The following is a 21546-nucleotide window of genomic DNA, read 5'->3' as shown; positions in this document are numbered from 1 at the left end:
GGTGTTGTATGCAGTTAGTTATATTCATAATTTTAACAAGTCCTATTTCCATATGGTTCTGTTTTGAAAATGCTTAAATTGGTGTGAGAATGTGTCCTAAACCTGAGTCTGCAGCAACACATTTTCTACCAAATTTACCTTGTATCACAACAAGACTATGTTGCACTGTACATGTAATGTACATTGTACAGACATAGAGATGAGAGCTGAAGACTTTGAACTCAGTGCAGGATGGAAATACTTGATGGTGAGAAGTTTGGTGTGTAGCAAGCAATTTAACAGCACTCGTGCTGTGACAAGCACCCAATAAATACATGTCAGGACAGCTTGTTACATGCTGCTTTTCAGAATGAATTAAGTAGTAAATTGCACAAGATAGCCGCCAGCAGGAGCTGATTTGAGAAATGAGGGTTAATGGCTGCCTGTTTAGTACGGGGCTTTGTAAAGCACCCGTGTCTATCTGAGGGAGCCTTCTGCTGGAGCGCAGCCTTGGGAAGGCAGCTGACTCATGTCTGAATCAAGCCTTGGCTCCTCCAAAGGGCTAGATTGATTACCTCTCCTAGTCATCTATTTGATTAATAATAAATGATGTCTTCTGCTAATTTAAACTAATTGAGATTTTGGCGATTGGGAAGGAGAGATCAGCAGGTCCTTACTTCCCTAATGAAGCCACCTCTGGGGCAGAGGTGATGGCCTGTCTGAAAGCAGGAGCCCCAGCTATTTGGAACATACCTGGTTGGTACTGGCAGTAGGTGTGTAAAATCCATGCCCAAATCTGCTCATTTACTTCCTTATCACTTGATAAGGAAACACTGCCGATGCCGGCAAGGGCCAGAGGCTGCATCAGAGGGGATTGTTGCTGGCAGAGGGGTGGCGTGGGTATGTCCCCTCAGGACAAGGTGCTGGGTCACATTGCTGCAGCCAGCAGAGCACTCCAGCCATCAGGCCTTCAGGTGCTTGGGGTAGGTAACTGAGCCTGCTGAGATACTTGAGCGTTTTAAGGGTTTTTTCACGACTGGGGGTGACTCGGCAGCCTGACAGAGCACCAATGTGCTTACTGACTCCTCGCTTTGGGTTAGGTAAGAAATGACTCTCAGGCCAAGACCTCTCAATTTCCAAGAGCAGTATATGCTCAAGTGACAGTTGTCTGGCAGTGTTTAAGAAATACAAGTCGCAAAGTGGTCAAGCAGTTGATTGTTCATGGAGTAGCTTTGATTTCTTGAGTGGAGGACCAGTAGGATATCTGTGAGTTCAATGGGATTGAAAAATAGATGGTGAAAATGTTATGTTATGCCTTACATTATGGAGGAAGAGGTTTATCATCACTTTTCTACCCAGACATAAAGTATGTCTAGTATTTGCTTAGAAAAGCCAAGTTTGGGATACTTCGTGTCTATTTTTGCATGTTGTTTAATCCCTCTTTGCCCTGATGGTATTGCATAGGATTTTCATTCTTTGTTTCCATGATCCTTGTCTATAAATACTTGTCAGAAGATGTATTACACTGAAGAATTAAACCCACGCAGCAATACCATGTTTCAAATGACACTACAGCAACAATACAGAGAAGATTAGAGACTGAAGTTGAGATTTAACATGCAAATAGCCATGATTAATGACAGGTATCCAAGCTGGCTTAAATGAGAAGTGAATTTTAATTTGATGGGTTGATTAGTCTCATTATAGATGGAGCAGGTACAGTACCTGTGTTCTTTTGGGGTGGGGGGAGAGAGCAAGGGAAATGGCCAGAGTTGCAGTAGAAAGCCAATCCTACAAGTATGCCCGGGGGCTGCGTTGGTATGCTGACACACAGTTGACTGCTCTTCCTATCGAGTAAGGTCTTAGAGGGTCTTTTTGCTGGGATTCAGTAGTGCTATATTCAAAAGTGAATTGAAGCAAGGTGCTTCTCTTCTTAAAATGGTAGCGTGTGGTGATAGCTATAAAAACAGACTTGTATTTCTCATTCTCTGAATTCAGTACAAAAGGGACTTTAACTTGAATTTGGACTCACGTTTTTCAGGACAGACTTCAGACTGTCATATCAAAACAAAATATTTTTGATGAAGAATGAAAGGTCAGAGAGGCAAAGCTGCAGTAGATTTGGTAAGGAATAAATTTCTACCAAGTTCCACAAAGAATGGTCATACGAAACAAACTTCTGTCATAGTACTTTTTCTTTGCATAGAGCCTTTGTTGAACTATTCTCTCAGCATATAGTTGAATGTCATTGTAGATATCTTCCTTTGGAATTTAAAGGCTGAGCTTCCTTATGAAAGCGGTTGTGCAGGAGGGAAGTCATTGAAGTGAGAAAATAAGTTTCCAGCAAGTGGAGAACAGAAAAAGAAATCACTACAAAAGCAAACCCCACGGAAGGGGAAGATAAATTGGAGCAGAAAGAAGAAAATAAGTGCAGCAGAAAAGATATGCCCAGTGCTGCATCCCTGCTTAGGCAAGGTGAGACGCCCATTTGTTTCTGCCACAGCTGCACACAAACAGCAAAGAGAAATCCCACCATTTCCTGATTAAAAAGAAGTATTGATATGCAGGCTATACTCTCCAATCTGAAATGAAAACTCGGCGTACCTTCTGCTTATCTCTTCAGCCACGTTCATGCTTTTAATGGTACTGGAGATCAAATTAATATTACTTAAATCAAATTTGTTTTATGGCCTGCTTGTAACTTCTGCCAGAAAAGCTGTTTGTTTTTTTTTTCCTTGTTGCTTGTAGCTGCACAGTGAGAAGTGCAGAGACATTTGGGAGGTAAGTGCGTGTGGATTGTACATAATCTGTGTGAACACGCTGGTATGGTGGAGGATTGTTGCTGGAAAAATTCAGTGGCAATATTCAAACGCTCTTTTACCATATTCAAACTCCAGATATTGTATTTATTAATGTGTGTACAGGCAAGGGAGTCAAAAGTTGCTGTCGTAGTTGAACACTAGCTGGATCTTGAGGGCTGGGGATCAGTCTGCAGAGCAGTCCTCTGTTATCAGCTGAATAGGCAGTTCATAGGGATTTCCTCATTAAGAAAAGACTTTCTTTTGCCAGATTGCAGTGTCTGTAGCTCCTTTTGATCTCCCTGAAAGATGTGGTTTGTGGTGTTTTTTTTCCCTGTTTTTATCTTCATCAAATGTCAATGTTTGTGCTGGCCATAAACAGATTAAGGGCAATAAATAGCTTGTTATAATTATATCAGTTATGCAGTGGATTAAATATTATGGTATGCTTGATAATACTATGTACAGGTAAAACAAAGGTAAAGAATTTATTAACGAACTGAATTTTGTTTTTTCTTTATTCAGAGCTGCATAATCTCAGAGTGGACTGAGGAAAGGTGGCAGTTTCAGGTGAAGGCAGTTAAATGACAGGAATCACAGTTGTATGTGAAGAAAGGGGAGAACAGCAGGTTGGGGACAGTGGGCATCAAGAAGAGATTGCAGCAGGTCTGGGAAGCTGGTCTGCAGAGCCTCCCGGGAAGATGATATAAGAAAGCTGCTTGCTGCTGGAAAGGGCAGGCGATGATCCTGATTGTACAAGAAGATAAGTACTATAAGGGACGAATACAGATAGAGCAGTGGAAGCATGTAGGGATAAAATCAGAAAGGCCAAGGAGCAAAATGGGTTATTACAACTAACAAGGGACTTAAGAGATGGCAATAAAAGATTCTAAAAATATGCTGCAAATGAGACAGATGGCAGGCAAGGAAGATAAACACTGAGTGGTTCAGGGCTGAACTGATGGCTGATGCTTCCTTTAGCCTTCACAACCCAGCTAATTGTGACTGGTTGCTTCCCACCGTTAATTGCCATGAGGAAAGAGAAGCAAGATGGGAACAAGGGCTAAAAATATTAGCTAAGTCAGACAACTTAATTTTGATGAAAATCACTATGGAGGACAAAATCTGTGTGATCTTATAGCTGTTAGAAAATACTTCTGACAATGGGTAGAGAACAGGGGAAATTGAGGAAAATCAACTGTATGTATGATGCGGGGCAGAGAAAAGAGCTTTGAAAGTTAAAAACCATTTGTGCTTTCATTAGCAAAACTTCCCTGGTGGGGATGTTGGAAGCAGTCAGTGCGGTGCTTCTTTATTAGTGAGGTTTTGTTTTGAATCTACTGTACCTGACGCTTTATAACCAAAGTTAGGATATACCATACTGTTGACATTGCTGTTAAAAATCCATTTAAAAATTCCATTTTCCATGTGTCACCCAGTACTAATAGAAACTGGATCTGGTGATTTACTGCTCTGGTCAGGTATGTGCAGCTGGAGACACTGCTTTCTTACAGTTGGCAAGGTAAACTGATAGAAATTGGCATTCAGAATATCATAGCTCTGTACACTTTCATAGAATAAGTGCTAATATTTCATGCAGTTGTGTATAAAAATTATCAGCATTACAGGAGAGGGGTTACACTTTGTCTTTCCTTTGGCTGGTGATGTCCGAGCTCTTACCCTTAGCTTCCCAAAGTGCTTTTATCTAATTAGTTGAATAGAGATAAATTTAGTCTTATGATTTTTATCCCTTTCTTAATGTTCTTCCTGCCTTGGCAGTGGTCATGTAGAGCATTTGGTGAGGTGTGTGGTGTATTTTAGTGTTTGTTTTGTTTTGGTAGGGCTTTTGTTTTTTCCTTAAACTGTGCCACTTCCAATGAAGTCAGGAGCCAGTGGCTGATTTTGACGTGGAATTGAGTTGGGTTGGGAAGACGGGCAACAGAACTACACTTGAGCTGTTTTTGATTTCTTCTTTGAATTCTTTTTTGTCCTGTGAGAAATACTTTTTCCTAATCTTTATGTACAGCAATATACTTATGCGTATTAATTTAGGATCATGAAGTGTCATCAGCTTGTCTTTACATTTAATTTTTTTATGCCACCTTTGCATAGTCCTGATATTTTAAAGCTGTAGAAGATGCATGCTCTGAATGCTGTCTGAGGGTCTTTAAATGTCACCTGGTTGGATGATTTGCTGCATTTCCATATAGATAAATTCTGTACAAATGTGAACCTAAGCAGTGCTGATCTTCAGAATATAAAGTAATGGAACAAGCATGTTGTTAATCTTGTTCTAAAACAGCTACTGTAGTTTTTTATTCATAACTTTAAAAAAAAAAAAAAAAGAATAACAACAAATTGTGCTTTTCCATTTAAGAACCAGCTGGGCCTCAGACTTCCTGGAAGGAGCTCCTCAATTATTAGTTTGTGGTTTGTTTTGAAATGTCTGGGTACCACAAGAGCCTCAGTTCTGAGGTGCCCAGTGCTGACAGCCCCACATGCGGCTGTCACAAGCTGGGATTTGGATCCCCTGGTGCGTAAGGCATGGAGCTTGCAGCCGCCGTCGGCAATGCCTCGCTTGCAGTGGTCCACAGGCACCCTGGCAGCCGGCTGCGGCTCCCTCCAGGTGGCCTGCAGATCGCTTTTACCACGCGGGGCTGGGAATGTCTAGGATGTGACAAGAGGTGTGTATTTAGGGTTTACCTTGCCTGGAAGGCTCCCTTTTTTCCCCTTGGGGGGAAAAGGGGGAGAACACCAGCAACTTGCTTTAAGAACCAACTTGCTTTAAACTTTCCAAGCTTATCTATTCCTAAAGCAGTCACCTACAAATAGCTGCAAAGTAGTAGCAGGATTTTTTGGGGTTGTTTTCTTACCTTTTTTTTTAAAGGCTCTTCTATTGTGACAGCTTTATGCAGTACTTCTTTATGTCCATGTGGGTGGATTTCTGAGGTTGGAGTGCAGCGGTGGAAGTGCTGCATTACCTTCACCTCCTACCTTAACCCTCCCTGGTGAGACTACTGGTGTGATATTGTCCCAACAGTTCTTTGACTATAGCTTTAAATCCTGTTCTCAGTATTGGTCTGCCACACGCGTTCAATGTAATCTGTGTGTTTCTGTCATCTCCCTTGTGTTTGCAGGCTTCTCTGTGCCCTGGCCAAGCAACCTCTTTTAGCTACTAAAAAGACAATAGTTTTTGTGGCTTTTTGAATGCAATTTACTATGTGACTTCTGAGAGGCGGTGTGACAGACTGGAGTTTGATCATCTGCATGCAGTGCCTGCTTGGACTAAGGTAAAAATGAGGTGTCGTTCAGCAGCCCTGGCCTGAAGCTGCTGCTGTGTTTAACAGCTGAGTCAATTAAACATCTGACGCTTCTGCTGAAATCAGCACTAACGGCACCATTGGCACTTATTTCTCATCACTGTGTTGGAAATGGGATGGCTTGTCCTGAGCTGGTGCCTCAGGAAGCTGCCTGCAGAGCCCCAGCCTTGAGCAGCTTATGTACGTGCACAGCCAAGTCAATTCACTTCTTTCCTCATCTGCAGAGGCAGAGCCTCTCTGCTAACACATGTGGCTACGCCAAGACCAAGCCAACGGGTCCTGCACTTAACATGCAGACAGTAGGACACACTTAAAGAACTGTCACCTCAGGAAATGCAGAAGTACCTCACCGGATGGCAACTTTAGGGGAGCACACCTTGGATAAATCGATTCTTAAGCCTGTGCTGAGCATTTACCTGAGGGATGGTGGCAGTGTATTCTGCTCTGGAGAAGACTGGAGTGCAGTCCTGCTGGGACTTTCCAGGACAGAAGCTGCCAGGAGTGGTTGCAGCAGGGCGAGCAGTGGTACTTTGTTCTCTGGCCAGCCCTGCAGCACACAGCAAGAACACTGGGGAGCTGGGAACGCTTCTGGGATGCAGGCAAGGGCACAGCAACATAGGCTGACAAACCCATTTCTGCCAGGATGACTTGATTCTTCCAGTCTAAATCATCTGCTTGCCTGGTGTTCTTTGGGCAAGAATCCAAAGGTAGGCAGTGCTTTTACCAGGTCATAAAGAGCCGCCAACTGTTTTCCTGAGGTGTGGGGAAGTACCTGAATGTGCTTTCAGAGTGACGAGGCTCCATGTTAACGTGGCATTTCTGAAGAGGGAATCAAAAGGTATTCCAGTTCAGGTAACTTGTTTGACCGTAACTTATTTAAACACCTTCAAATGTTCTGTACGTTAGTGCCACCTCGTTGCTCTGCTGAAAGCCATCAGGAAAGCAATGAATTATTTCCTGTCCACTAGTGAGGCATGAAGAACTATTTTGGTGGCTATAGAGGGAAAGAAACATCAGTAGCTATAAAAGGAACTATGGAGACTTCTCAAATCAATATCTGCAGAAAGGCAGGCTAAGACTTCTGGTGGCAGTGTAGGACATCTCCCCCTACCCTGCTTCAGTGTAGTGTCCTACCTGTAGGTGGAGCTGGGAAACCCACAGTGTCGTAGCCTGTTGGCAGAGTGGAGCAGCCCCTGGTGTGCCGTTTTGCTTTCTGCAGCAGTCACCTCATGTTTTGGTTTTTACTTAGTAGAAACACTTAGAGAACACCTTTGAAACTTGGAAGCTACGTGAGTGTCTAATTGATTTGCATTTATACTCGTGTATTTGTTCTGCATCTGACAATCTGCCTAGAATAACTGAAAGACCTGCTTTTTGTGGATTATAACATTCCTTATGGAAATAATTGCTGTCTTTGATACAAAGAACATTTGTCACCTTAGGCTATGAGGGATAATGGTGGTCCTTGCCAGAGAACGAGACTTGGGCTAATATTGGTTGTTTAGCATTACTAGTGATTGATTTAGCCTATAATTGCTGAATTAAATACATGCATTCTGTTTTGACTTGGCTGTGGACAGTCTGGAGCCCCCAGGTCTGTTGTATTTTTGAACAGGACTTTGCTGCCTAGTTGCTGTTGCACCTTGTGTACCACAGGTATGGCATACGGTCATCTCCAGAAACCAGCAGGATGAGTATAAAACTTGTAAAGGGCAGTCCAGTTGCATAGACAAAAATAGTGTGCTAACTTAAACTATGGTTCCTCAGGCTGATGCTTCCCTCCTTCTGTGCCCTCTGAGAAATTGCGGATGCCCTGGTGTTCTGTTCAGCTGTTCAGCCGTGTTCATATTTCTTGTTGATGGAGGTCTAAAACTGTACTGCCACAAACTTTGCGTGGGGAAGAGGACAGGCAAGGTTTGAGCTGAGGAGCTCTCTGCAGATAGTCCCACGCATCCTGAGGCACAGCAACAGCCAGCCTAGAGAGGACCTCACTCCGGAAGCATCTCGGAAGCAGGGGGAGACCCTCTGGAAGCAGGCAGGTGTGTTACAGCTCGGCTCCAGGACCTTAGCCCATGCTACGACAGCCACTCCATCACCTGCACGAGCCCTGAGGGATCTAAAAGGCCTTCATAACTTTTGTGTTGTGGCTTTGAACCACCTTGCTGTGTAGAATTGTAATATTTATGTTCCTTTGGAGATAAAATAATCAAAATCTTTTTGACTGATTCTTGTTTCGTAGATTTGAGTAATTATTTTTATTTTATTGATGGATGTTCTGGGCAGTGTTCTGAGCTTCTCTCAAAACCCGTTTCAACAAGCAAAATTAGCGTTAGGTGACCAGTAGTCTGTGTTAATCAGTGTGCTCAGTCCTTCTGGTCCTTCTTTTTTGAGATATACTGACACAGGCATGTAGATACACCAATATAAAATATAACAGTATTAATCCCATTTTATATATGTCTTACTGTTATTTTATTTATATGTTTATAATATTACTGCTTTAAAGCTTCTCCTAATGTATATCTTCAGGCACATAATGCTTCACAGGAGAAGTGTTTCTGCTTTTGTGTGAGGGGTGTACAAATAAAACATGAGATCTTTGGGTTGATTATAGGTAGAGGCATGTGATCAAAGGGAAAAGGGAACATACCTGTGCTGGTTTGGGTATGGCAGCGTGTGAATGTTTTTGCCTGTATGACAGCTTAATTTCTCTGCAAGTGTCATAAGACACCTCTAGGGACTGAAGCGTTGGGTGTAATGAGACTACTTGTATCTGTTTAAGAGGTATATAGATATTTTTAGGAAGCTTTGAAAGAACAGCTTGTCAGTCCTTCAACTTTGACAAGATTTTTTTTCATTGCTACTTGTTCAAGTAGAGCACAATAATAAATTGCCACTTCATTTAATTTGTGTTTCCTTGGCTCCTCTAGAAGGAAGTTGAGTAGTCACCTCTCTTTATCTGTTTTTTCACTAGCTTTTTTTTTTTTTCCTTTTATTAATGCTCTTGAGGGTTTGGAGATCTGGGGACAACAAGGAGAAAAAACATCTAATTTAGCAACTCCCCAGTATAAGTTGTATTTATCAAAGCTGACATTTAAGTCTTACAGAGGTGCTGTAAAAGAAAACTTGCTCCAGGAGAACTAAAAACACCCCCACGAAACCCACAAGTGCTTTCACAGCATTTTTACAGTTCACAATTACTTTAGGGGGGTAAAAAGAAAACTGCTGTTAGCTCAGCAGCTCCTTTCATGTCCCCGTTGTGCTCCTGAGTTTCTGAAGAACGTCAGAGATAATTCCCAATTACCATGGTGGTTCAGGTGCTGTGAGCCTCCATTGGAAACAGTATTTGCACGGTGGACTAAGGGGCAGTAAGCAGGTCTGTGGAGGTTTTGTGGTGCACAGCCATCCCTTGGGACCAGGCCCTGCTCCCACCTTGGATTGAAGCACTTGATAGGAAGTGTTTTGTTGCCTCGCAGAATAGCTTTTTATTTTTTTCCATCAGATCTATTGCAGACTCGGCAGTGTAATCCAATAACATTAAAGCAAAGCAAAACCTAAAGGGTTTAGAGCTTCCTTGCGTGCTGCTGTAGGAGGCTTATAGAGTTCTCTCAAAATTCACTCTAGTGAGTTACAACTCAGCAGATGGATAACGAATAGGAAGATGCTTACAAAAAATCCAGAGTAATTCAGTAACCTGGCACACTGCTAAAATACTTTTCTACTCTGAGACCACGTGAAGGCAAAGGCTCTGTGACTGCTGCTCATCAAGCAGAGCTATGCATGGGTGATGTGTTAAAAATAAGAGGAGGCTTCTGTAGTGCCTGTATGCCTATATATCTTGCTTGCTTTCTGCATTAGAGTTTTTGCCTTCCTGCATCGAAATTCCTCCTTTTCGTATGGATTTGGAGTTTCCAAATTGGTGTGTGTTTTTCCCCTGCACAGCTGTTCTCAGTTAGAGCATCTCCTGCCCAGACAGGAGCTGGCACCTGACTGAAGGAAGAAGTGAGGGTGGTTCTTTGTGTGATATTTTTCATCATGTACTTGCAGTGTGTACACGTAGGAGGGAAATGTTTTCATGTAATAGTTTTATTTTTGGTAGAGGTAGATCTGGAAACATGGGTTGCACTCCGGATTTGCCCCTGGTGCTGTCAGGGGCGGCCATGGGCAGGGAGGGGAGGAGGACAGGGCTCCCAGGTGGGAGCCACAGCAGGAGCTCTGTGCCGTTGTGCTTCCCACTGAGCTCAGCAAGATCAGGAGCACCAACTGCTCAGAGACAAGTCACAACCTCCTGAGCATCATAGAGTCACCCGGACGCTGGGGACAGGGACCACTGCCGGGAACAGCAGCATCCAGCCTTCATTCTGCAGCACCCAGCGGAGAGGGCAACAAGCTGGGGAGGGGCTGTGCTGAGTGAGTGTAGAGGAGACATGAGCACCTTCTAGTTTGCAGATGGAGGAGACTTTTTAGCTGCTGAAAAGGAGTTTTGGAGTAAAGCTGTGGAAGAACCTGTTACATAAATCTCTCCGTCTTTTTACAGTGAGTTTGTTCACCTCCAGATGTACCAGAACAGCACATTAGCTTTAACACCTATCTGCCCTGTTTGCTTGCTAGATTTTAAGCATTTGCCATACTCTTGCCTCAGCTTCAGGTGGACTGACAGGGCAGGATCTCTTCTTCTTCCCACCTCACTGGCGAACACTTTTGGTGACTCAAAACACATGTATGTGTGTAAGTTGCTCTGCCGCTTTCCCAAATGAGGAAGATCAGAGTTGTATACACACAGTGCTTCAGATGCATTTCACCATAGTGTTGTATGAGGATGCAAGTGCTTTCCTCCTTGTTGTGGAGATAATTTTCCTCCTCTATATGATGTTTTTACAATGCATACTCCCCCTTTTACAATTTGATGTTTTTACAATGCACTCTCCCACTCCTTAAGTCTCAGTCTTAAAGAGCAGGTCATTTTTCCCTGTGGAGATTTCTGGTAGATAACCATCCAGATTCCAAGTGTTGAATGAGCATTGCTGATGCTAATTGCTCTTTTGTACCATCCTGGTCTAATTTTGAACTGCTCATCACAATGAAAAGCGAGTTCTGATAATACAGAACCCAGTTCCCATAATAATGTTGTAAAATGCACATAATGGGTTAACATCAGCCCTCATGTGTGTTGTTTCTTTACGATAAGCAATAGAGAAATTGGAGCACATTAATGAGTTACTTTTTTTTTTCCAACCTCAGTTTCATGAATTTAAATTTGTATCTGTGCCTGAAGTGTTCGTGTGTATGATAGCTACTGCCTAGTTCATGAACTGTCTGATCCCAAAGCTTGTGTTAGTGGTGACCCAAGTGCCAGGCAAATACAGCAGGCAGGATGCCGCTTGTGTTCCTCCTGTGTCTGGCAGCAATTCAGAAATTGGCTGGAAGTTATTTTCCGAGAGGAGGAAACATGTCTATATGTGCATCAGAGCATTACTAAGAGTCTGGGTGCTAGAAACAAACACATCTTTAACATAAAATATAATTGTGCTAGGCAGGCATCCACAGTGAGCATCGTTCAGTTTTTGGAGGCTGCCTGCCCTTCTATTGACACCTGCTATATTGAAAAGTCACAAATTGCAAGTAGAGACAGACAGAACAAAGGCACTTTAATATCTAGCAGCAGTCTGAGCTAGATATTTATTTTCTACTGCCAAGCAGAAAGAACAGAAACATACTGGCTTAACTTTACCAGGATTATAATCAGACATCCACCAGTGAACATGAGTGTAGGCCAAAGGAAAGTGAAGAGGAGACCTCTGGGGGGGTAAATTCTGCTCAAAATGACATTGGTCTGTGTTCCTCCGGGGTCATAGTAGCACGGGAAAGTCTGGTATTTTTTGAAATTGTTTGCAATGGTTTCTATTCGTGCTTGAACCTCTTTGGGGTTCTCAGAGTTGCCTGGCACGTAGGAGCACTGGAATAAGAAATCAGAATGCTTTGTTGTAATGGATGCTCTGACACAGGATTTGTAGTAAAGTCACATGGAGTAAAACAAGCATGCTAGTGCTGACAAAATCTTCTGTGGCTTGGCTAGCATCCCCAAAGGTGGTCTTGGCCTGCCCGTGTCCATAACCCGTTTGCCCTGCTTCCCTGTAGTCTGCCAGTGTGCATATATCCCAAACCTGCAGACTTGCAGGTTTGAGTAATGTTAGTGGAAACCAACACTGCATATGTGCTCAAAATTAAACTGCAGCTATGGGAGGTGCTGGATAGTAGCTGGGAGTGATAAGGGAACGTGCTCCAGTACCTTAGTGTTTCTTTCCAGCGTATCTTCAGTCTGATAGAGCATGACCTCCTGTCCCGAGGCTGTCAGATTAACCCACACCTGGAGACAAGGATAGTGACAGACACCCTCGTCCTCTGAGCCCTTGCTGTTTGGGCAGAGGACTTTGTCCTCGATGGTGGCTCTGAGCACCTTGCACACGGTTTCTGTTGTCCAAACACTACAAAGACAAAACAAAAGGTATTGCTTTGAAATGCTATGGCAGCACCTATTGTGGGTCTGGTGCTGGAGGTGTGTCTGGAGGGGCCAGCCGTGAGTTGGTACCGGCAGAGTTTGGGGCTGCTCAGCACCAGTGTGGTGAGTTCTGCCCGCCCTAAACTGATGGCTGCCCTGGAGAAGGGCTGCCACAGGGTGGCTGAGCAGGAGTCCTTACGGTTGTTGGTCGGGCATTCTGTGTTAGAAAGTGAGGTTCTGAGAGTAAGAAAGGTTCTGAAAGTAGGAAAGGGTCATGCCTCGTTTATTGGCTCACTCTGCTCTTCTCTTCTATCTTCCATTTTTGTGAGCTCATCAGGAACATAATGTTTATTCATTGTAGAGTGTTCTAAGAAACTCTTCTGACACTCTTTTAATAATTCTATCTGCAGACAGCAAAAAAAAAAAAAACAAAAAAAACAGCCTTGTACTCACAATCAAGTGACTTACTACCTTTTAGTGTAGAAGGGCACAATGGTGATCCCAATGAAGAAGTACATCATCATGGAGCACGCGACCATTCCCAGCCCCAGGCACAGGGCTCTCGTCTCCCCTCGCTTCTGGGCGGTCACCAACTTTTTTCCCAACATGACTTACTGTTCTGAAACCTGAAATGTCTCCAATCCTGGTTTTTAAGAAAAGAAAAGAAGAAAGGGCAAATCGTTATTAGGATTGGCTACAGGTAATGCAGTTGAATAATAACTTTCTGAAATATCCCTGACATATTCCATTTTTGCACAACCCAGAACTTAAAAAATGCTTCTTTTGTTGTTGTTAGAAGTAGATTTTTTTTATTTTATTTTTTTTACTTTCTGATATTTATCATATGCTGTTTAATAAAGCAGGGGATTAAGGAGCAGGGAGGGAAGGCTAGAAGGTGGGGCTGGAAAACCCCATTACTTTCGGGGAAGAGTTTTAACAGCTCAATTGTCCTCAGCCTTAATTTGGTCTGGTTTATGCTGCTGTTCATCTGAAGTAAGAGGCGCTGTGTTGTGTATTGGTGGAGGCTGCATGAAGGGAAAATCCTCCCACAGTTGAATCCTTTTTATACTCTGTCTTCAGTATTAGTCCGAAACATGGTTTGCATATTCCGAGAGAGCTGAAGTAGTTAAAAACTTCTTTCTCATATCTGTTGTTTGGCCTGCTTAAAACATGCTATCCAACCAAATAGTGGAGAAAAGCTTCGTTTTTCCTGACACAAGTGGTGTGATGGCACTGCGCAGGTGCCCAGGATCAGAGCACACAGCATTACAAGTGCTGCTGTCCACCACAGGCATGGGGGCACGGCTGCTGCCGTTCGTGGACGTGTGTAAACCCTGCAGCGGTGGTGGTGAGCACGGAGCTCCTGGGCTGCTCCCTTGATAAAACATCAAAGCATCAACAAGGTCATTTTTACATTGCTGGAGAGGTCCTGAAAATACTTGCTGTGAATCCGTATCCTATTAAATCACTACAACTGATGTATAGGACTTACAAATAGGTAGGACATAACAATCCTAGAGTTCAGCCCATCTCCAGGACTTATGTCACGCTGACAGCTGTAACTAAAGGTTTGTGGCTTTTGGTTTTTTAATAAAAACACTTTGCAAGCCGTAGGTAGGGAAAATGAAAGAAACTGAAAAGATGAGTGTGTGAGGTTTTTTGTTTTGTTTTGTTTTTTGGGGGGATGAAGAAGTGAAATAGCAGGAGGAGAAAGAGAAAGTGTTACACATATTCCACAACAGGTTTCAGTCCTGTTCTCGTGTGCAGGACCGTGGTGCACAGCTTCATGCAGTAACTGGTGCACTTTCAGGATTTCAGTTCCAGGGGTGGTTTTTATATATCAAGTTGCTAGTACATAATATCAAAATGACAAGGTTGTCCTGAGGTGTCACTGGGAACGAAAAATGTTGTTAGTGGAATAGTGAGTTTGGGCCCAGTCCATATTTAATTCTGCTGTAAGTAAAATCTCAAGGTCGACTGTGAATTTTCAGAGTATTTACTATATTGGACCGTTGTACAACACAGCATCTTCTTGGTGTTGAGCCACAGTGCATGCCCTTGCCTCCTGTGCAGCTTGGGCAGGGGCAGGACGGAGGGGAGGAATGTCACGGGCTATGATACCAGACAATATCCGAGCTCCGGTTCCTCCCGCCACAGCGGGGAGTGGGAGCTGGTGATAGACACCTGACAACCTGCTGTGTTAGCAGGAAATCCTTCCATGCAGTGAGGATGATTAATTGTTAATCAGTCCTGTTGGAAAAGGAACAAGTGAAGAATTGGTACTGCCAGTATGCCTTGAGGAGAACTTGACGTGCTCTGGCGCTGCTAATATCCAAGTTTTAGCTGAGCCACAATGTTTGCATAGGCATAGCTGTCCCACTTATGGTGAGAAATATGGGATCATCAGCCCCCTTGTTACATGGCAAATAAGAACTATGGGACTACCAGCCAAAGAATTAATAAGAGGTGTAATTGCCCCATTGGTCTGCAGACACATATGTAGCTGATGTACCATTAAGCTTGTCCTTCCTAATCATTTTAAACTACCAGACCACCTCTTTAAGATGAGAGAGCCCCCTGGATGTGAAAATGGGTGTGTTTCAGAAGAGGGGAAGGTGTTTGCCCAGCATGAGGCGCAGTGGCGTTCCCTGTCCCAGCGCCGGGTGCTCCTGTGGCCTCTCTTGCCCAGCTCCTGAGATGCCTGCTCTGCCCCAAGAGAATAAGGACACATGAATTATGCAGAGAATGTTAACAAAGATTGCTCTAAAAATATCCGAGTGCTTCTATAAACACCAAAACGAATAGGCTGGGTCTCAAGGCAGTGTAAATCAGAGGTGCTTGCATCGCTGTGGTGCCCTTGGACCAGGTGAACTGCGAACGTGGTCCTGAGAACCGAGGTATGTGCTGCCCGCTGAGCTTTCGGTGCTGTAAAGTGCAGTGAGGAAACCAGCAGAATCTGTAGTGCTACCCTGCCTGTGTGCAGAGCTATTTCAGAGGAAAATCATGGAATAAAACATGGGAAAGTTACTGAAGTAAACCTGGTGTGTGTTTTTACCTCCTTTGGGGTACAGATATTCTTATGTTGTGCTGAAAGCCCGGCTTGTTTTGGTTCTAAAGACACTCGACTCCTGCACGCACATACATGGTGTGTATGTGGAGTTGCCTCAGTGTTCAAAAGGTGATTTTTTTGGACTAAAAATTATTCTCTTCTGCCTCCGAGCCCCATCACTGTATGTTAGGAGGAGTGTTGAAAGAGCTCACTGTTTCCTCAAACAAAATCATCAAGTGTTTGAGAACTGAAGCACTGCAGAAGCCTCAATAGGCCCATGACGTCTGTGAGTGTATTTGAATTAGAAGATGTTGGAGCACGTAACGGGGATTTCAGTCTGTCTTTCAAGAGCAAATATAAATGTATCTTTTGCACTGAAGATTGCAGGGTGCCTCCATAATTATTGGGAAGATAGAAGCTCCAGATCTTTTCAGAACGTGCCTTCTCCCTAGTCTTCTTCCCTCAGTCTCGTTAAATTATACAGTACATTAGCTGTGCAATTCCAGTGTATAATCACGGCATTGACAGCTGCTGGTGCTGATCCGAAGGATGCCATCTGCTCAGGTTTGGAGCCGAGGCCCCTGCTCGGATTAGCAGCTGTGTGGGAGGCTCAGGGGGAAGCCCCTGCCTCCTTCCAGCTCCAGAGGAGTTGCTGGTGCTGTGGCCTCCGGGTGGGACCTCTGGGCTGCCCCAGGCTGCCCTGCACCTGAGTGTAGAGGTGGCCAGGGGATTGTGGCTCTGAATGCCTGCCTCTCGCCTGCCTCTCCCTCAAGCAGAAGGAAGTGCTGAACCCTTCTCTCAAATGTAAGGTGGGAATAAATATTAACAGGGAGACAGTCATTTGTTTGAGCTGCTTTATCCTACACCATCTGGTGAGTTGCCAGTGAGCACTTCTCCGCTTTCAGTTGAGCAGCGAGCGATGCCCCATCACGCTCTGAACAGCAGTGCAAGTCGTCTGCCTCTAAAGCAAGAGGAGGTTTTGAACAGGCTCAAACCCTTTGGCCTCCACTGCCTCCGAACACAAAATTGCCATTTGCCTTCTGGTATCGTGCCCACTCCATGGTCATCTGATTTGTTCTCCAAGCACCTCGTGCAGACAAGACAAGAGCTGCTGGTGTTGCTGGCTGTGTAAGAAGAACAGCGTGTGCTTTGCCAGTGTATTGGCCAAGTACCTCATGTGGAAACCAGAAGGCAACTGCAGTTTTTAGGCCTAAAAGTAAAAGCTCTTTACTGGTTATTCTGCCGTGGCAGAGCTGTACAGTTAATGTTTTTACTAGTGTCTCTTAATAGAATTAGTCTTATCAGCTGCATGTGCTTATTTGTTTCTATGGCTGTTTTTAGCAGTTTGGATTCTTCTTTTTTTCAGTCCTGTCCTTACCCTTTTGTCTTCTGCCCCACTATTTACACCCTAAAAAACACTTCTTACATCCCAGAAATGAAGTCAGAACTGCATTCACACTGGCACTTGGTTCTTCCTTCCCTGCCCCATCTCCTGTTTTTAGCATTTACAACTATTTCTTGCTGCTAACAGGTTCATTTTCCTCAGTGATGCTGGGGCCTGAGAGCACCGATTTTGCTCACTGCGAAGTAAGAGACCCATTACTTAAGGTGTGTTCTGCACCTCTGGGACCACCAATATTGCATGCAGAGTAAGGTGATGCTGAGCCTCAGTGGAAGTGTGCACAGAAAAGCTGATTCTACAGCGCACTCGTGCAGCTGTCTTGGAAACCTGAAGAACCAGTATTATGCCTGCATAACATGATACAATTACATCCATTTTATGAAATATGCAGTATCCGTTTGCTTTATTTAAGAGCTGTTTGCCTGATGTGACACCAGTGTGAATTAAGTTAGCTTTTTGTTTAAAAAAATTTTGCAGTTTAAGATTATATGAATGGTAGCTTTTAAATCCGGTGGTTCTTTTAAAAAAATAAAAAGCTCAGTTTAGTACTTCTGAACTCTTTCTGGGCACCTCTCTGAGTTTCTGTGTAGTACAGGACTGTACAAAATTATTCAGTTTGAGGGGGTTTCAAAGAAGGCAGCACCGAGTTCAGGTGGTTCCTCTCTCACTTGCCCTAGAGGTGAGGTGAGCGCTCCGCAGCACTCCCTTAGGGGCTGTGCTGCGCACCCGAAGCCACGAAACTCCTGGGAGTGGAGATCCCCTGCGGCTGCGGACTCCTAAGACCCTGGGGTATGCGAAAATACCACCATTACCTTTGTTACCTTTGCAAGTAATTGTGGAGAGTTATCAAATCGCATGCAGTTACAGAAGAGAGAACAATGTAGCTTGTGTGCTACAGAAAAGTTGTGTGGGTTTCCTCTGCAGTGCTGGGGGTTTAGGACTGTTGCTTCCAAAACCATTGCTTTTTGAAAACCAAAGCTATTGCATGCTCAGAAGGAAAAAGAGTTGTTTTAAAAGTATACTTACTGTTTCTGATGAAATGCTGCTTTCTGTGATGAAAAAGCCTTCTGTTACATGACAGTGGGTATAAGGCCTTTTCTGGGTGAGATAAAGCCGTGCAGCTTCGGGCTGAAAGGGATTTTGTGGTGGGGTTGCTGGTTTGGTTTTTTTCCTGTACTTCTCTGGGTTTGCATTGCTGTGGCTGAACTCGGCACTCAGTTCCCCTATTGTGAGGCTTGCTGTAACCATACATGGTAAGGTATGAAAGTGCTGTCCTTTTTCAGATTAATTGCTGAAACCAGGAAGCTACAATGCTAAGACCAACCACAGCTGAAGGGACCGAGCTTTCTCGTGCACCAGGACCCTTTACCACACATCCCACGTCCCCGTGGGTTTGTCTTAAGCTGCTCTCCTACTCTTTTTGTTCAGCCTTTTAGTTTAGAAATCCATTGGGTCCTTTGGGTAAGATTGGAATAATTGACTTAAAACTGACTAGAAGTGTTAGGAAATGTTTTAAAGAAGTTCCAAACTGATGCTCTATAGCAATCTTCCCCTCCTTGGGTCCCTGGGGAGGTGGCAGGAGGGCAGGGCAAGGGCTGGGGGGTCCTGCAGGACGAGGGCAGCGGGGAGTTGGGGCAGCAGGAACTGGGAAGTGTGGGGCATGGGAGTGGAAAAGCAGATCGGGGCCTTGTGTGAATGTTCATGTGCTTATGTGCGTGGGTGGGTATGTGTGTGTGCAAGCGTATATCACATTCTTCTCCTGGAGGCTATCTGGCTCCTTGTTCTGAAGCTGTATGAGACCTGCAGCAGGGATGCAATGAGCACAAATCCCCAGCGAGCTTCAGGGCTTGGCTTATTCCTTCCCGTAGGGCCTTGAGAGTTCACCCCTGGGGTTCGGTTGTGTTCCCAAAGGTGCAGGTTGCTTGCTGGAAGTATTGGTGATTAACACAGAGAAAGGTGAGAAGTGCTGGGGCGGGCTGGTGGATGGATGCTGCGAAGCAGTGCACGTGTCACTGTGTCACCCATGCCCAAGGAAGGGCCCCTGCAGGGTGGCTTCCAATGGAGCATTGCTGCAGCAGCCTAAGCTCCTCTCAGCTGCGAAATCCAGCAAGGAAGTTAAAATGCACGATCAGTTTGGGGCTTTTTTAGTTCATCAGGAAGCAACAAATGGACATACTGATATCTCCTGTGTCCAGAATAAATAATGAGCATCAGTGAACCTTTTTGACCTTTCCCCAGTATTCCTTAACTTTCACCTGGGAAGACAGAGAAAACTTGGGCAGCAGCAGGAGATGATTTCCGTGCACCCCAAACCTGAGCAGTTGGTCACTAAAGCTGTTTCAGCGTAAGCTGGTCTTTCAGGCTTGCTTTTGATAAAAAAAAAATTGGAAGCTGGCATGTTCAGAGAGTTCAAGCTGTCTGAAGTTTACAGATGAATCTCCCCCCAAATTACCTTTTTTTATTACTGATGCAGAAGAGAGCACACAGAGCTAACTTGGATTGAGATGACTGAGTTAGACATTTACAGCTAAGTAAGATGAAGCCTGCTCGCATCATTTAGATTGGAAAGATTTATGATTGTAGTCACTTTTTAATATTTGAGAAATGATGTAGCAAAATCTGAAGAATGGCATTTGAAGTTTGGAAAAAAGCCCTGTGAACAAAAGTTATTTCCAGCTAAAACGTGATCTGGTTTGGTGGACTTCTCTGTCCTTGTTTGATACTTGGAAAACCAGCCTGGGTATTTCCAAGATGCTTGCTCTGGCTCAAGCAGAAGCCATGCTTTTAATGAGAAGTTGTAGGAGTGATTTTTGGGCTGCCTGATTCAGGAGTCAAGGCAGAAAGCAGGGTAACCCCTGCTGCCTGCATTCCTGAGTCCAGGTCTGGCTGTCTCCTCCTGCTGTCCTTAATTCAGCTGACAGATCTACGCGGTACAGTAGTGGGCTGCACTAAGGAGTTTCACCACAAAATTAACACGGACCGTTCCACAGGCAAAGCACAGATTCAGTTTGTGAAGTTCGTCGGTGACCGAAGGAGGTGGTGTTAGTGCTCCGGCTTGGTGTGAAGACCTCTGGTGCTCCATTTGAACGGAGCGAAGCAGCGCTCCAGGTGTGGCGCTGCACCTCGCCTCTTGTGCTGCTTTTGCTCTCGGGGATCCCTGCAAACTAACCCCCAAACCCAAAGTGTGTGGGCTAAAGGGAGGTGCTGTGCTGATACCCGCTGCTGGCACTTGGACATCTGGCAGGCTGCTGTCCTGTGCTGGGCGATGTGTGTGTGTGACATCTGTATCAATGCAAGCCAAACGTTTGGTGTAACATGAACTGTAATTCTGTGCTAGTCTAAAATAAGCCTTGTCGAGTTAGAAGCACATCGAATATTTTATTTTTTTTTTGCTACTTGAGGAGGTGAGGAGCAATCCTGGTGACCAAAACCCTTTTGCCCTGGTGCTCCCTGGCCGTGCAGATGCTGCGGGGCACCCCGAACGGGCTCTCCTGTGTGCTGCTGGCAGAGTTTCCCTGGTCTCAAGGAGCAAGGGACGAGTTGCAGCCCTGGGTGAGGATCTGCTGCTGGAGCAGCACCTCTGCTGCTCATTTTCAAGCCGTGTGTCTGGCACTGCCCAGTTCCTCCTGGCCATGCGCTGCCCAGGAGCGGGGATGTGGGGTGCTGCCAGGAGGGCACAGCTCCCGAGCGGGCTCCCAGTGCGGGCGGCAGAAGGAACCGAGGCTGCTTAGGGCCAGCTGGAATGGACCCTGCTGGCCTAAGAGCCTTTTCTAAGTCCTGTTTCCTAACCAAGATGAAAAAAAAAAAAAAAAAAGAAAAAAAAAAAACCACTGAAGAGGCCTTCCCAAGCTTTGCTTGGGGTGCTGTTTTAGTGTTCAGTCCCTGAGTATAACTTGGGAAGAAAAAGGAAGAGAAACACTATCCCAAGTAGGCTTTCTGGAACTGCCAATGCTCAATTTTGAACGCGAACAAGTTTCTTGTCTATGTCTTGCATCCCACTTACTGTATTTTAATGTATTAAACCCTTGGGCTAAAGCAAAAATAAACAAAACTTGAGGGCTGATTTCCTGTGTTTCTTTTTAAAAATAAGCAGTACATCGACTTGAAAAAACTGCGGTGACTGTGAGTTAGTGAAGCATCTGCGTTTAAAATAGAGCTCCAGAACTGCGAGAAGCTGTCAGACCAAGAGGATTAAGATAGATATTCCTGAGGAATTATTTTCTTTGCAAGTGCTAGTGGAAGAAAAAACGTGAGACAAGGCATGAGTTTGCAGCTCTGAAAGAGAAATTGTGCAAACGTTAGCATACAAGGACTGAACTTCTTAATAAAAAATAGAAAAATAAAATATAAAATTTAATATAGAAATAAAAATATAAGGGGTCTTCAGACCTTACAGCAGTGGCAGGGAAAACAGCTTCTGGCTTTTATTTGTTGTACTACTCTGCAATGGGTACTCACATCTTTGTCCTTTGTGCACTCTCTTTATTGCCGAATGATTT

The 21546-nt window shown here is 44.4% G+C and overlaps 2 protein-coding genes across 2 annotated transcripts in view; one reads left to right on the top strand and one right to left on the bottom strand.

Moving 5' to 3' along the window:
- Positions 1-21546, top strand: part of KCNIP1 (potassium voltage-gated channel interacting protein 1) — a 375943-nt gene that overhangs the window by 18388 nt on the left and 336009 nt on the right. The gene's annotated exons all lie outside the window — the stretch shown is intronic.
- On the bottom strand, positions 11741-18231 carry KCNMB1 (potassium calcium-activated channel subfamily M regulatory beta subunit 1). The gene is made up of 4 exons (XM_013178405.3): positions 18074-18231; positions 13068-13239; positions 12387-12582; positions 11741-12053 (listed from the first exon to the last, which is right to left on the bottom strand). Exons 2-4 carry the CDS (start codon positions 13202-13204, stop codon positions 11784-11786), a joined length of 603 nt encoding a protein of 200 aa, XP_013033859.1. The 5' UTR covers positions 13205-13239; positions 18074-18231; the 3' UTR covers positions 11741-11783.

This window comes from Anser cygnoides, chromosome 14, assembly GCF_040182565.1.
Source record: "Anser cygnoides isolate HZ-2024a breed goose chromosome 14, Taihu_goose_T2T_genome, whole genome shotgun sequence".
Lineage (NCBI taxonomy): Eukaryota > Metazoa > Chordata > Aves > Anseriformes > Anatidae > Anser > Anser cygnoides.
Note: the sequence above shows the minus strand (reverse complement) of the source record. Positions and strands in the feature narration are given on the sequence as shown.

Coding starts and splice junctions, on each gene's coding strand:
- KCNMB1 (XM_013178405.3), bottom strand. CDS start 13,204: ATGTTGGGAAAAAAGTTGGTGACCGCCCAGAAGCGAGGGGAGACGAGA. Junction 12,583..13,067: donor GTGCCCTTCTACACTAAAAG/GTAGTAAGTCAC, acceptor TTGTCTTTGTAG/TGTTTGGACAACAGAAACCG. Junction 12,054..12,386: donor CGCTGGAAAGAAACACTAAG/GTACTGGAGCAC, acceptor TTCTTATTCCAG/TGCTCCTACGTGCCAGGCAA.